Below are 16253 nucleotides of genomic sequence, written 5' to 3'. Positions count from 1 at the left end.
TCTCGTAGATATACTCGTACCTAAGCCACTTTAAAGGAACAGAATCGGACTGGTAACATGCACTCCCGAGTTGAAGTGTCCCCCATGCATTCCATGCACTGTGCTTAAAGAAAGTTGCCAGCCAGCCTGTGCGTGACCTCCCGTCCACAGCAGCTTGGCAGCCATTAGGACAGAGTTGTTTTCTTAAATTATACAAACCTCCAACATTAAATTGCTATGTCTGACATAAATATTATCCCCTTCTACTCTCAAGGAATTCTTCTGTGAAATTAAATCACACACAGGGGGAAAAGGCAAATAAACGTAAGTGTATCAGTCGACAAGCACCAAAAATGACCCAGAGTTGGCTAGTCCAAGACATTAACATAAAAGTGGAATAAAAAATCTTAAGAACCTAAAGTCACAACAAGCAAAACTCACAGATCATCCCCGAAGTGCATCACACCCCCCCCCCCACCCCACACACACACACCATAATAATGGTGCACAGCAGCCACCAGGTATTTAATTCAGGGGGAATAAATATCCACCTCCTCCAGCTGTGTCTTCTCTTCTTTCCTCTTCACCTGAAAGTCATACAGCAAATGGCCAGAAAGAAGGGGGTGGGGGTAGTCGTAGCAACTCTACATTGGTGCACAGAAGCTGTATTGGAACTGAAATGGTGAACCGATTACCAACCTTTACTGTTTGGCCCTCAGAAGATGCAGAACATTAAGCCACTTTGGTCTTTCTTCACCTACATTGTTGCACAAATGGTGGAACTAGGCCTTTTTGCAAAGATGGAATGGAAAATGGAAGCTTCACTCTTTCTCAGTCCCTAGATTATGTGCTCCTTTTGAATGTTTTTACTCAGAAATGAAAATATGAGAGTGTAAAAATGGCATAATTCCATCTGTCCTCATTAGAAAGGTCTAGAGCAACGAGTGATGAGGGCAAAGTATAATGATGTAAAAATTTCGTTTTCACTTTATATCGGGGACAAATATTCACCCTGTTATTGAGTTCTTTAACATAAATTTCTTTCCTTGGGAAGAAAACTGGCTTATTTTGCTACTTGCATGTTAAAATTGTACTTAAAAATACTCCTATTTTATAGCCACTTTTCATAAAATTCTTTAAATAAGAATACTTTTTAATGTTGGACACTTCTCAGTCTCTAGTGACCCAAGAGAAGGAAAAAAAACCCAAAAACCTGTAAATCTAAACTAACTCATGGAGACAAAAAGTACAGCATATGGAATCTAACTCATGGAGATAAAGCACAGCATAGGGAATATCATCAATAATACTCAAGTAATGTCATATGGTGACAGATGGGGACTAAGTAACATACAGAACTGTCAAATCATTGTTATACACCTGAAACTAATGGAACACTGTATGTCAATACATAAATTAATGTATTAAATAAATAAAATTTTAAAAAATTTAAATAAATAAATAAAAACAGAAATGACTACTGACTTCAAGGAAAGGCATAGCAAGAAACAAAAATAATGATTCAGAGACCGAAAGACAGCAGTTTAACCCTCACATGTTAATTACAGCAGGATCATATATATTCCTTCTCTTCCTAACTGGAATGATAGTGTCAAATCTGAGAGTTCAAAATGCTGTTTTGTTTTTTTTTTCTTTTCTTCAAACCATTCAAGTATGTTTGAGGTAAGCAGGGAGTCCAGAGGATCTTTTTATCCGAAGGGAAATAGAAGACAGAGCTACCCAACAACCTATTAAGGATCATCTCCCAATTCCTTCGTCAATATTTAATTCTCTACAATGCCAATCTGTGGCATTCTTCAGGTAACCTTTAAGAATAGTGGTTTCTCCCACTATGCCTAATCATAGCATTACCTTTACAGTCTTCTTCAAGTGTGCTCTAAATTTTTGTGGTCTACTCTGTGGACAGTACCCACAGGACATGAGACACTAAGTCTTCAGACCACATTTAGCAAAACAAAAACATACTGCACACGTTAGTACTAACCTAGTAGTGCAGTGGTAGCCCTATAAAGGGATAAAAATCCTCAAACCAGACACCTAATTTTATTTATTTATTTATTTATTTTTTTTTTTTTTAATATTTTAACTTTTTTTTTTTATTTATTTATTTTTGGGACAGAGAGAGACAGAGCATGAACGGGGGAGGGGCAGAGAGAGAGGGAGACACAGAATCGGAAACAGGCTCCAGGCTCTGAGCCATCAGCCCAGAGCCCGACGTGGGGCTCGAACTCATGGACCGCGAGATCGTGACCTGGCTGAAGTCGGACGCTTAACCGACTGCGCCACCCAGGAGCCCCCAGACACCTAATTTTAAATAAAAGGATGCTAAGAAGCCCAACCTTAAGGCTAATCATCTAAATTTTCAAAGAGCTGTGTTTCATTCTTCATATGTATTTCTTCAAAAGAAACTAGTATCTTCCTTACAAATACTTGACAGTTGACCCTTTCATAGAACTACATGATTTAGTGTTAAAACAATGACCACAACAACAAAAACTAACCAAAATTCATCTGGTTCCCAAACGGTACAATAATAGGGAGACAGGGAATTTCTGAGATTAGGCCTATAAATGTCAGGAGTAAAAGCTTACAGATACATCCTCATAAATGCAAGAAGAACGAGCTTGGCTTTCTAAAGAGAAATAATGCTAAGGAGTTGTACTAAAACACATCAGTGACAGTTATGTCCACTGTGTCCTAAGTTCTACATCAAAACAGCTTCCACCCTAAAGGAACAGCACTGATATCTGCAAAACAAACAGACCCCATTATGGATTGTTAAGGGGAACACAGGGTTCCTTCTTTTTCACATTTAAAACATTTTTTACAAAGACCAAGCATGGTCTAGATATTTACAAAATCATCCTATCATAACTTTGCTCTCAACTTAGAACGTGTGGACCTGGTCTATGGAAATCAGTGGAGGGCACGTGCTTATTTACATGTATTTCTCATGCACTAAAACACTGTATGTGAAAATGTGTGGCTCATACTACTTTGAGGGTAATCGGTGGTGAAATTTATGCACATGTTTACACTCTACATTATGAAGACATAAAATGAGGTGTAGTTTTGTTGGCCCCACAAACTCAAGCTTATGTAGGAGTGCCAGCAACTGCTTCCTCTTCCTCTGTTTTGTCATTCACGTCACAGTCATAAGAAACATTAAAGGAAGTGGCTTTAGCCTCCAGATAGCAGAGGGACAGAGCCAGAGGAAGGGAAAAGGTGAGAGAAAAAGGCACTGACTGAGAAGCAGAGAGAAGTAGTCCAAAGATAAGGATGAGGGAAGGAAGGAATGAAGGGGAGGTAATAGGAATGTAGTGCTGGACATCAGTGGGGAGGAAGGAGACCCAGACTTTGGGGAGGCTGGGGAAAGCAAGATAACCGTCTTCATCGAGAAGGGAGGGGAAGCTAGGTGGAAAGCACTTGCAGAACTTGAAGGAAAAGTACCCAAATTCAGAATCTCTGTGGTCAGCCTCTTTTAGAGGCTTCTCACGGGTGGGAGGACAGTCAGGCTGAGGGGGGGCTGCAACAGGAGCCAAGACAGAATCGAGGGTGGGCACTTCACAGTCCCCCTGCTCTGACAGTTCACCTGTGGAAGGGAGCTCTAAGCTGTCGAGTGTGACCTCGTCGGCCTCCCCAAAGGGGTCTTCCTCTGAAATGTCTGAAAGCAAGTCCATTTCGGGGACTGGCAACAGGTTTGGGGAAAGAGATGAAACACAGCAAATGAGTGGTGAAGGTGGGCATATGGAAACAGGCTATTCTCAGGAGCAAACCCAAGATGGAATTGAGAAATGAACACAACAGATACGTTCAAAGGAGAAACAGAGGCAAGAGAGAAAAAGAAGAAATGGGTAGTTAGTGAAAACTTGTACTCTGAATTAGGGATTGTTATCAACACAGCACAGCTAGAACATGAATTACATGATCCACTTTTAAGAGAAAAACTGGACTACTTGTATCACATAAAATTTATAGGTATAGACCGATTTCATTATTATTCTCTGACTGGTTGCAAAGAGATCCAATGAAACTCAAGTAACATTCTTACTTTTAAATCTGGTTGCATTTAAATCAATGCTTCAAAGCACTGGCAAAAAGACCAGCGCACCTCATCATTTGTTGCAGAATTTCCTTTGGAATTTAAAATAACTTTTTAAAAATAATACGTGCATCAAATTAAGTAGGCAAAAGGGTACTGAGACTCTGAATCCCTGAGCTGTTTGGTTTCAGATGGAAGCAGTCACTCTCCTGGGTGCCTCATTAGCATAATCCTAAAAGATTCTGACAACTTTACATTGGTTGAAGGATATTTTGTTGGTCAGAATTTGTTATTTTTAACTGAATGACTTTCAACCAAATAATTTTTTTGGTATGACAGTCACAAGTACTTTAACACAGGTATTCGGGGGACGTGATGGCACGGTGCTCCTTGGGGGCATTAGGGCTCACATGGTCCCCGAACCCTGCTCTATGTAGACAGGTGATCAGCGCAGGAATTCCTGAGCCACTGGCAGCTACTAGTAGGTTCTTTATAAATTTATGTTGCAGGTCGTTAACATTTTCAAAAGTTAAAATTTAGAAAGCATTATAAAATCGATAGAATTTCCTTTTCGTGTTCACTTCCAATGTTCTCTATAAAAAAGTTGCTTTGTGTAGATACAGAAAAGAGATCTGATGAACTCAAAGCCTCTTCAAATCAACCTCTAAGTGACTTCACGTGCCCAAGGGAAGAAGGGATCATAAAATAGTGACAAATTTGAAAACACAACACAGGCTACTTCTCCACTCCCTATGGAGTGTGCCCCAACACACCATTCTCTCATTCACTATTCACCAGTCACCCTTTGCTTAAGAATTTCTTCATCATCAGCTAGAGATGAATGAAAAATAACATTTTTCATAAAGACCATCTTTGTTCATTTCAAAAAAAAAATTCAAGTCAACATAATTAAAATACCCAACACAGGTTATGCTTTCAAATTTACAAACAAATACACATTTCAGATCACTGCAGCTTTTATAATTTAGGGATTTAACTAAATAGGATATTGTGAAGACAGTCACAAATACTAGGCTACTAAATTACTTGCTTGCACCAATATAAATTACATTGAAATATTTTGCTTTGAACAATAATCAGAAAAAGGCTAGAGAGACTGTTCAGACCAGCAGGAGCCTACATGTACCTGAAAATGGGGAACTTTTATCAGCAGAGAACATACATAGACTAATTTTAAACGATACCTGAGTTCTGAAACAACAAATGTAACAGCCTCTAGTCTAAGTACACATTTAAAATCACATGTTCTACTAATTTACCATACCTTTCCTTCAACGAATTGCACATGTGGGACTTTAGTCGGGCTCCTGAGGTCCCTTCTGCCATCCCCATCCTGTACCATGGCGGTGCTGACAGCTCCGGGGCCATATGCTGAAACCTCCCCAGCAGGGCCAGGAAAATCCTTCATAAGACTTTCATCAACAACACCAACTGGAGCTAGTAAAGAAAGATCATTTGGAATACTTTAGGACACTGAAATGCTCAAAGTTTATGGAATTGCCCCCTCTTACACAAATGAACAGGCAGCACGTAGACATTAACAGGAACGGGAGCATTGCTTGAGCTCTGAAGATTCCAACATATCAAATTCATTTTTAAATTTTACCAAATTCTAAACATATTCTGAATTTTAACCCATGAAACTACACCAGGCTCTCCAATCAGACTTTGGAAGGCTTGAGTCTGATCATGGAATTGGCCAGTAGGAGGAGCTCTAAGACCAGGTGAGACAGAGCTGGGCACTGTGTCAAAATCCCAAAGTGAGGAATATTTTAATTCTGTAAGGCCTCTTTGATCTTTCCTAAACTTATGTCTAAATCTATTTATTGCAACAAACAATTATCTAGAGATTGAAATGATTTGCTTCAAATATGTTTTCAGAATTCTTCCATAAAGGAAGCGTTAATTTGTGTATCATTCAAAATTATGACAAGACAGCAAAAGTCCATTTTACAAATTAACTTCTGTGCTTATTTTTAATAGTTTTCATTTTTCTAACCTCCCTCCTGAGTGCCTCAATTTGACCTACAATAAATCCAATCCAACCCCCGCCTCAGCAAACCTGGCCCTCGTGTGCTTTTCCTTCATTCCTCCTGCACATGAGCAGGGACATATATTGTGCTGAAATTTCTGCCATATGGCAGGTCAACCCAAGACGGCATCACATTTCAACAAATGCAAGTGAGTAGCAGCGACAAAGCCTCTACCCATCTGTAGCTTTTTCCCCAAACCCCACCCACTGAGGTTATTTCACTTGTATGAAAAGTGCTTGACTGACATGGTGAGGTTTGCATTGGTTCTATGCCCCAGAGAAGGGCATGTAACATGTAAACATGAGGCCTTTAGGCTGCAAGCTCTCGGAGGGCAATGGGTGTGATCCACCATATTGAACTGGGGAAGCATCAAGCACCTGTAATCTGTGTATCACAAGAAATGTCTTGGCCCACACCCTTCATGTGCCCTGTCCAAACCTTGCACCTTCCCTAGCCTTGCCTTTTTCACCAGATACCACACTTCTACTTGTACCCAGTTACCCAAGCCACAAACCTTGAAGTCTCTGCCTTTATCCCTTACGACCATCAAGTCCAGCTGAATTTAAATGTGGCCAGTTCTCCCTCCTCCTACTTTACTAACCAGGTCACTTTTAAGACTTTGACAGCCCTTAAGGACTCACACTTTTGAAAGCCCACACCAAATCTTACATTAAGTATAATTATTTTCTTTTTTTTAACTTTTCAAAAGACTTCAGTAATTTTCCCTCAGAAAATATAGGCTATGAGTAACTCTTTTAACTTATGATTTCTAAGCACCCATTACACACACTCAGAAATTGTTGCAAAATGGGAAACTGACCTAGAAATGGTTTTAGATGTAATGATACAGAAATTTTAATGAATATGAAAGTTACATAATGAAACTGGAAAAATATTTTGCATGCTTTTAAAGACATTAATTTCAGGGTGCCTGGGCGGCTCAGTTGGTTAAGCATCCGACTCATGATTTCAACTCAGGTCATGATCTCATGGTTCATAGGATGAGCCCTGTGTCAGGCTCCTTGCTAACAGCACGGAGCCTGCTTGGGATTCTCTCTCTCTCCTGCTCTCTCTGCCCTTCCTGTGCTTGCATATGGTCTCTCTCAAAATAAATTAAAACATTAAAAAAATAAAAATTTATTAATTTCACTATGCGGGGGGGTGGGTTGTTTGTGTTGTTTTTTGCATTTTGAAGCAAAATAACTTTTTAGGTCTCAAACACTTGTAGAATCCTGAGGAGCCTGTAGGCTCCAGGCACTGAGCTTATGGTGCCATATGGCTAAATGGCCTACTATCACCCAAGACAAGATCACTAGTGCTCTCACCTGGAGTATTCCTAACCAGTCTGCCTCTTCCTCTCTTGTCCTATCAATCATTCTCGACACTGCACCAAGTGATATTTTAAAAAAGGTAACATCATGTGGTGGGGGGCGGGGGTAGGGAGTAACACGGTGCACTTACATGCTTGCAGAACTGCACACACATGTATGTAATGCACACACACATCCTTCAGTAGCACTAGAATAAAAACCATATTCTTCTCCATGGCCTGCAAGGCCCTGCATGAACTGTTTGCCACCTATCTCTCCCCTCGTTTACTAAAGCTCCAACTAGCCTTCCTTCTGTTCCTGGACTGTATTAAGCTCTCCCTAATCTTATAACCTTCAGCCCTGATGCTCCTGCTACCTGGAATGCTTTACTGCTCTACTCCTGGCTAGTTCCCCCTCATCCTTCACGTCTCAACCCAAATGGTTCTTCGCCAGATGGGCCTTCTTCTCCCATGACCCAATCCAAGGTAGTGTCCTGCTTATTATATTCCCCATTTTCAGGAAGTCGTTGTCTCCCTCACTCTCACATGCATCTTGGTTGTTCTCTTAAATGACTGACTTGCCTCCTTTTTGGCTTGATTTTCCAATCTCGGAATCACACTGTTCTAAAAAAGTTTTAGAGTTTTATTTCAATGCTTGACCTTAGACATCATGTTGATTTTTAGCTTGTATGTAATCACTGGATGATTTATTTCAATCTGTCAAAACTTCAAGTGAGAAATATTTATGTACCTAAACTAGTCTAGCCTGACTTAAAAACTAAGTAGGAAAAAGAAAATACGATGCAGGTCAGCAACAGCAGATAAAAGGTGTACTGATGGGGAGTGGTGGCAAAAAGAGAGCTCAGTACCAGGTTACGGCCTAGCTTTGCTTTGGGAGGGAAAAGGGGAGACCAAAAGCCCTAACCAAATAGTTCACTGGCTCGTCATGTATTGGCATGAAAAGCCTTCTATTTTTCACAATAACACAATAATCCTTTTGATCACTTGCCCATCTGATGAATGACAGTGTCCAAAACACAAAAGGAAAAATAATGGATCACTGTGCATGTTTGCTGCTCTTACTTGTACAAATCATTGTTTTCAGATACAGACCTACTATAACCCTCTGCACTAACTGCTCACACAAGATGGTGGGCTTCCTTGAGCACAGTTTATAGATCTCAAAACAGTGGTTCACTGCTCTTTCTTAACTCTAAAATTTGCAATATAAGAGTTATAAAGTCTCACAGTTTAAAACAAAGGCTGAAACAGACAGTATTCCAGAAAGGGGAATGACTTCTCTCAGGGCATTAACCAACACTGATTATAGGTTATTCAGCACTTATACAAATTCTCTGTGGCAAGGGGCAAGACTTGTGAAATACTTCCACAAGCAGGAACATTTGTCACATTTACTTGAAAAAAAGTGTTCAGTTGTTGACGACCTAAAAGATACACGGACAGCTATCACACATCAAAATCTCAATAAATTTAAATCACTACATTTGGAAATACAGATAGTTATTTGAACCACAGTTTATGACCCCCTTGCCTATTTGTAGTCTTGAAACTATATGGGAGATTCTCCAGAATCAAGATTGAATAACTACATAGACAAATGCCCACCAACAAATCCTTGGAAGTATCTCTGTATGTCTGCCTGGATCTGTTCTCCAAGTTTATTCTGGGAAAAGTAGATCAAGGCCAAGGGGTGTCAATCCATTTAGGAGAGAGCATTTTTAGAATCAGACCTATAAATTCTGAGAATGGATGGCTGCCAGAGAGAAGTGGGTCAGAGGATGGGGAAAAAGGGTGAAGGGGAGTGGGAGACACAGACAGGATTCCGGTTATAGAATGAGTAAGTCATGGTGATAAAAGGTACAGAATACAAAATACAGTCAATGATACTGTAATAGCTTTCTATAGTGACAGATAGTAGCTACATTTGTGGGGAATCACTATATTGTATATCTGAAATGTATATCTGAAATTGATGTGACATTGTTAGATCAACTAGATTAAAAAAAAACTTAGCAAGTATACATATGAAAAAGCATTTTTATCTATTAGCAGATCTGTTTCAGCTACTTAAAAGTTGCTCTTGTTCATATGTCAGAAAAATGTAATAAGCAAGAAAGGTTTTCTATGATCAACAGCAGTAAAACACATTTCTTTTTAATGTTTATTTATTTTTGAGAGAGACAGAGAAACAGAGAGAGAGACAGAGAGAAAGAGAGAGAGAGAGAGAGTGGGGTAGGGGTAGAGAGAGAGGGAGACACAGAATCTGAAGCAGGCTCCAGGCTCCGAGCTGTCAACACAGGGCCTGACGTGGGGCTCGAACTCACAAACCGCCAGATCATGACCTGAGCCGAAGTTGGACGCTTAACCGACTGAGCCACCCAGGCGCCCCAGTAATAAAACAAAATTTTAAATTTACTATTACTATTTTTACATAGGTTTTGAGATTAATCAACCAAAAAATGTTGGAAAACTACTTTCTGGGAGAAAGTCACCCACATCAATTGGTTTCTTCTAGGCAGAAAGTAAAATGAAGTTCTTTATAAAACATTCATCCTAACATAAAAGGGGCACCTGGGTGGCTCAGTCAGTTGAGCGTCCATCTCTTGATTTCAGCTTGGGTCTTGATCTCACAGTTCATGGGTTCAAGCCCTGCATCGGGCTCCGTGCTGGCAGCACGGGGCCTGCTTGGGACTCTCTCTGTCTCTGTCAGCTCTTTTATAGAAAACTGACTACCCAAAATTAGGTTAATAAAATACATACATGAAGGGAAGGAATGTCAATTTATTTCCATACATACAATATATAAAACTGCAAACCTGTAGCTAATAAGAATTCTAACAAAAAATATACAAATTTATACATAACCTCCCCCCACTTCGCTGAAAGAACGATTATACTGTATTTCCTTTCTTTTTTGTTAAAACACTACATTTAAATTAATCCTTGGAAGTGGTGGTTGCTTTCTCATATGCTAAGAAGTTTGGTAAGCTTTAGTAAGAGTTTTTAACTCATAAAATTAGAATATTTTAAAGTTCCTTTAAATAAGGTTCTTACGTTACCATACCAAAACCCTTCGAATTCCACTTTTGCCATTAATTAACAAGTTCAAGAAATTAAGACACATAAAACACATCATAATTAAGTCAGATCAGTAACCATGTATTTGTCCAACATCTTACCCATGATGATTCTTAATATTTGTGTGCACTGAGAGTACAAAGAAAATTAGGTTCAGAATGACAGCTTGAAAACACTATAAAACTCTTCTTGTGAATATAAGAAATATTATTTTATTTACTCAGAGAAAATAGCTATCCTTCCAGGACATTTCTGAGGACCTCATTAACTAGATCAACACTTTCTGATCCCACTGGATCAGAGAAAGATTAACGGAATACAAACTATCACAAATGTGTTTACCTCCATCTAGACTCCTGGAGACCCGTTTGCTAGAGGTACGCTCAAAGTGTGGCGCTGGCCTGTCAATGAGGGTGCTTGCCTGACGGGTCTGGGCTTGGGTGCGGCCGCTGTAGCGGAATTTGGACCCCAGGGTCAGGAACTTGGCCTTTGGTGGCTGCTCTGGAGACACAAGCCTGTAGGGGGAAACAAAAGAAACAAAAAGGAGACTTTATGAATTTTCTTTTTTAAAAAGATGACAGAAGTTTACATTTTATCTCATTTTACTAAGATTCCTTAATCTACACAACAAAAGGCTGCCTAAACTTTCTAATGAAAAAGAACATCATTTATAAACCCTCCTACATACAGAGTTTTAGGATAGTGATTAAGATGACTAAATCCACATTCGTGTATTCATGAATAATGTATTTTCCTCAACCTGAGCAAAAGAGCAGCTGTTCTCAGTGTATATCAAAGGATATTTATTTGTATTAGCTTAAATCATTTATATAAACACATATGTCTGAATTCTTGCTCCAAGCTATAAGTGCCAAGAGGCGATCCATTACCATTAGTAATTCTCAATATTTATGTCTATTTCCCATGGGAAAGAACATCCAACTCAGGAATCCATTCCATCAAGTGATGCTTTCCCATGAAGAACATCACACACAGTAGATCTGTAGAAATGACTTATATCCTTTCTTACCAGCACAATTTCACTGTTTAAACCCTGGGTTTGTAACGAATGAAGTCAAATTTTCTTGATGTCAAATACTCCCAGACTTATGCAAAAGTACGTTTTTAGTAAATAAGTCAGTTTTGTCTGGCAGACAACTGGAATGGTCTCACTTTCATGGTCTAATCAAGAGTTGGCAAAATGTCTTAAAAAAATAATCTTAGCACTCTTATGCCATTTATTAAATGAGAAGACTTTAGTTGATAAATCCAGAACATGAACTCCATAAAATTTTTCCTTTCATTCTCCAAAGAGGGATTTCTTAAATTTTTAAGATTTTTAAATACTTAAAAATACATTTCAAGTATTTTTAGAACTTCTACGCAAAAAAAAAAATTTTTAAGACATCATCTTCTGCTTAAAAGCAACAAAGAGAGATTCAAGCAAGGTAAAGCTACTTGTAATAACACAAGAGGCGTTTCTCCATCAACACAGGATTCTCACTGACATTAACCCAGAAAAACTGTATCTCAGAATTAAATTGAGAAGAGAAGAGCCAGGACACTCTGGCTGTCGTGGTGTTAATCTATTCACATAAGGTAGCAAATGAGTTTCTTAAAAACTTCCACCTTCTGCCAATAGATTTTCAAAGGAGACACCAATGGTGCTGCTAAGAATACACTCTGATGAGGGCCAGTGCCTCAACCTGTACTTTGGGAAAAGTTGTATATTCAATAAATTAGAATTCTGAAATACTAGAAATATAGACCAGAATTCTTATTTGTGCTCTCTATTCTTTTTCTCTAACAGCTGAGGAATTAAATATCTCAGCATCCTGATCATGAATCATAGAAGCAGGTGAGAAATGTGGTCACTTGCGATGTACTATCTCACGATGAGCTATGACAGGGTTTCCCTACCTAGCAATCCAGTTAAATAGGGATCGAAGAACACTCTGTAAGAAAGCAATGATCTATAGAAAAAAAGGGTCACTAGCAAGCTCATCACCACAGTAAGAAATATTCATCCTTGAAAAACAAGATGGCTAAATCACCTCTTTATCATTTATTCACGAAGTACACTCTATAGTTAATGGAAGAGCAACCAGAGGAAAAAAGCAGTATTTCTAAAGAATACTTCAAAGGGGAAATATGCATTGGTGACCCAAAAGAAACTACCCACCTCACCCCAATTTTTAAACTAAAGACAACAAGTATTGGCAAGGATGTGGAGAAACTGGGACCTTTGCACATTGTTGGTGGGAATGCAAAATGGGGCAGAAGTTATGAAACATGAGATGGACGTTCCTCAAAATTCTAAAAATAGAATTACCACATGACCCAACTAATCCTGCTTCTGGGCATTTATCAAAACTAACCTCAAATCAAGATTTTGAAGAGAAATTAGTAGTATTCCCATGTTCATTTCAGCACTATTCACAATAGCAAAGATGTGGTAAAAACCTAAATATCCACTGGCAGGTGAATAGGTAAGGAAAATGTGGTATCTACATAGAGCGGAATGCTATTCAGCCTTACGAAAGAAAAAAAAAAAAAAGGAAATTCTGCACACAATACACAACAACATGGATGGGCCTTGAGGATGTTATGCATAAGTGAAAAGGCCAGATACAGAAAGACAAGGACTGCATAATTCCACTTCCACCAGGTACCCAGAACAGCCAAATTCATAGATTCAGACTGGACTGGTGGCTACTGGGGGCTGCAAGGAAAGCAAAATGGGGAGTTACCAGTCACTGGGCATGAAGTTTCAGTGAAGATGAAAAAGCTCTACAGATCTGCACAGCACTGTGCCCACAGTCAATAATCCATCGTACACGTGAAGGTGAAAAAGGATAGGTCTCATGTGAAGTTATCTTACCCAATGAAGTAGAATTATTTAAAAAAAAAAAAAATACAGGTGATAAAGAGAAGAGTGAAGCTGGAGGCATCTGGCACCCATCTGTAGGCTCACCTCAGTGAATGGCATCTCTCAACCAAAGGCCACATCTTCCTAGAATGAGGAGCCTCACACAGGGATTTACCGGGATCTCCCATTTCCAGTTCCAGTCACTGCTCCCCACCCCCAGCAGAGGTGACACCCCTTTAGGACCAGTGGTGCTTATCAAACACTGTTAAACCCTTCTCAAATTAAAAAAAAAAAATTGAAACTAGAAACAGGATACCTGCTTGTGTGAATTATGAAAAATCGTACAGGATACATAAAGAGATAGATCTTTTTAAAGATTTCATTTTCCTCTCCTATAAAATTAACTGAACTCACAAAGAAAGAAGATCAAGAGACTTCAGTCTTCAGAAAACAATTTTAAAGAAAATTAAGAAAACTTCCATCAGTGTTTTCTGACTTTCTGGGTATTAGTTTATTTTATATAACTTCACACGGGATCTGTGCTAGGTCCCATATAGAGCAGATGCTCAATAAATACAGACCAGATCACGAGACAGAATCCCACTGTCACCATTTCCTAGAGGGCACCTGAATTTAAGTAGCCAGAAAATCCAAAGACATGTCTGTCTATCCATTTTTCAGAATTCTCTTTCTTAGTATTACACAGTCACAGCATTTAAGAATAGCTTTTGAATTCTCTTATGCCAGGATATTGGAGGAGGGAAGTGGGCTATAAGTTCTAGAACTTCTGACACACTGAGAGAACTACTGATGAATATTTCAGTCTTAGTTTCATAAACATAAAACAATCCCACTGCTACAAAAAATGCTTTGTAAAATGATATTGTTTTATTTTTTCCCCAGTTACGAAAGTGGGCTCTCATTTATATACACTAGGGGCGGCGGGGGGGTGGGGGATTGCTGGGTGGCTCAGTCAGTTAAACATCTAACTTTGGCTCAGGTGATAATTTTGCGGTTCGTCAGTTCGAGCCCCTTGTCAGTGTGCTGACAGCTCTGAGCCTAGAGCTGCTTTGGATTCTGTGTGTCCCTCTCTCTCTGCCCCCACCCCCCCCCCACACACACACACTCTCCCTCTCTCGCTTTCTCTCAAAAATAAACATTAATTTTTTTTTTTATATAGACTGGGATATGTTACCAGCTAAATATCTAAGTCCAGGTGAGGAGAATTCTATACAACCGTATTTCTTTCTTTGGTCTAATTTGTTTTTCTTTAAGGTAATAATAGATGATTGGTTCCCATTTAAATGCATATCAGAATAATTATCCACTTAATGCATTTTGTAAAAAAATACTTAAAGAAATAATTCAAGAAATACAAGGCAAATATTTTAAAAACAGATATGTGTACCAATGTAAAATTAGGAAAGTCATTAACTAAAGTATTATTTTATTTATTTCAACTTGAGATAAAACACTTCCTTGCCCAAGTGGCACCTGTGACCAAATACACAATGTATTAGCTTACAGATTAATTTTCTGATAACAAAGAAATCCTTAAGTAATGAAGCTGCAATTAAATAGAAACAAATATCAAGACAAAAATGGACTGAACATAGACATTTATTAGCTTTTTCTAAAAGAATATTTTTGGTGACTTAAGTCAACAGCAATGCAAATAAATTTTCTACGGAAACGAAGGCCAAGCAACAAAGTATTTCAAGATCGCTTAACAATTATTTCCTTTTGATATTACTTTTATTTACTACCTCAGACCCCACCTTCATAAAAATAACATCAAAAGGGAAAGGAAAACAAGATACAAACAGAGAGGGCGGCATACCATAAGAGACTCTTAAATACAAAAAACAGACTGTGGGTTACCGGAAGGGCGGGGGTGGGGGGATGGGCTAAATGGGTGACAGGTATCAAGGAGGGCACTTGTTGGGATGAGCACTGGGTGTAATATGTTAACTAACTTGAATTTAAATAAATCACTATAAGACATCATTTCGCTTTTGGGAATTTAAAACCCATAAGGAACTAATTATCCTATAGCTTTAAAGGTCCTGAGCAAGACGACCTAATGACACATCACAAAAGAAATTAACTTTCAGATACTTTACTGCTCAAGAAGCATGGTAACAATTTTATAAAAAATCCTCCCATTACAAGTCAGGTATTATTGGTTTTTTCACCCATGAAAAATAAAGGAAATTTTAAGACAAACCCACACACATCACTTAGTGAAGTCAATCATACCGTTAATAGCAAAGCTCTCTATGAAGCGGCTGATGACACTAATTCACTTGGAATTAGCCTGGATCTACAATGCCAAGTTTAAATGAGAGTTTAATGCCAAGCTGCAAGAACCTCGTGTTAATCCTGTTTATACGCCGCCACCTCTACCACCACCACCACCACAAAGCACTGAGGGAAAAATAAAACAAAAACAAAAACAAAACAAAACAAAAAAAAAAGAAGGAAACATGTCCACTGTAAACACAACCAAGAAGTACAGCAGAGTGGGAACACTTATGGGCACTGAGAGCCACAGGGCTTGGCTCGGACTTCCATCTCCACCCGTGACTGTCTACAGGGACACAGTCATGTTTCTTAACTTCTGTTTCTCAGCTTTTCTGAGTGTAAAGTGAAGATTACAACAATGTACATATTAAAAGAATTAATCTATGTAAAGCACTTAGAACGGAAACAGGCTCTATCAAACACTCAAGGAGGAATAGCGACTTTTTATCACGTTCTTGTGCTACTAACATTAGTCTGGCTGAGTGGCTATCAATCAATAGAAAGATCTGGTTTTTTTAATGGCTTCAATCTGAAGCCAGTTTAGTTTTCTAAAGAAATCATTTGCATCTTTTGTGA

At 38.8% G+C, this 16253-nt stretch overlaps 1 protein-coding gene across 25 annotated transcripts in view; it reads right to left on the bottom strand.

Annotated features, from left to right (window-relative positions):
* EPB41L2 (erythrocyte membrane protein band 4.1 like 2) overlaps positions 1-16253 on the bottom strand; it is a 219046-nt gene that overhangs the window by 37363 nt on the left and 165430 nt on the right. For 16 of the 25 annotated variants that reach the window (XR_003419351.2, XM_027056891.2, XM_027056890.2 and 13 more), the window contains 3 exons: positions 10847-11019; positions 5328-5500; positions 199-261 (listed from right to left, as the gene is read on the bottom strand). Coding sequence is in view for 23 of the 25 variants with exons in the window: in XM_027056891.2 (XP_026912692.1) it covers positions 199-261; positions 5328-5500; positions 10847-11019 (409 nt within the window). In the remaining 2 variants the exon portion in view is untranslated. Of the gene's footprint in view, positions 1-198; positions 262-1575; positions 2038-2304; positions 3759-5327; positions 5501-10846; positions 11020-16253 lie in introns of those variants that run through there. The other 9 variants (XM_053222245.1, XM_027056904.2, XM_027056908.2 and 6 more) reach the window with 2 other exon arrangements.

This window comes from Acinonyx jubatus, chromosome B2 (genome assembly GCF_027475565.1).
Source record: "Acinonyx jubatus isolate Ajub_Pintada_27869175 chromosome B2, VMU_Ajub_asm_v1.0, whole genome shotgun sequence".
Lineage (NCBI taxonomy): Eukaryota > Metazoa > Chordata > Mammalia > Carnivora > Felidae > Acinonyx > Acinonyx jubatus.
This window is presented reverse-complemented; position numbering and strand designations above follow the sequence as displayed.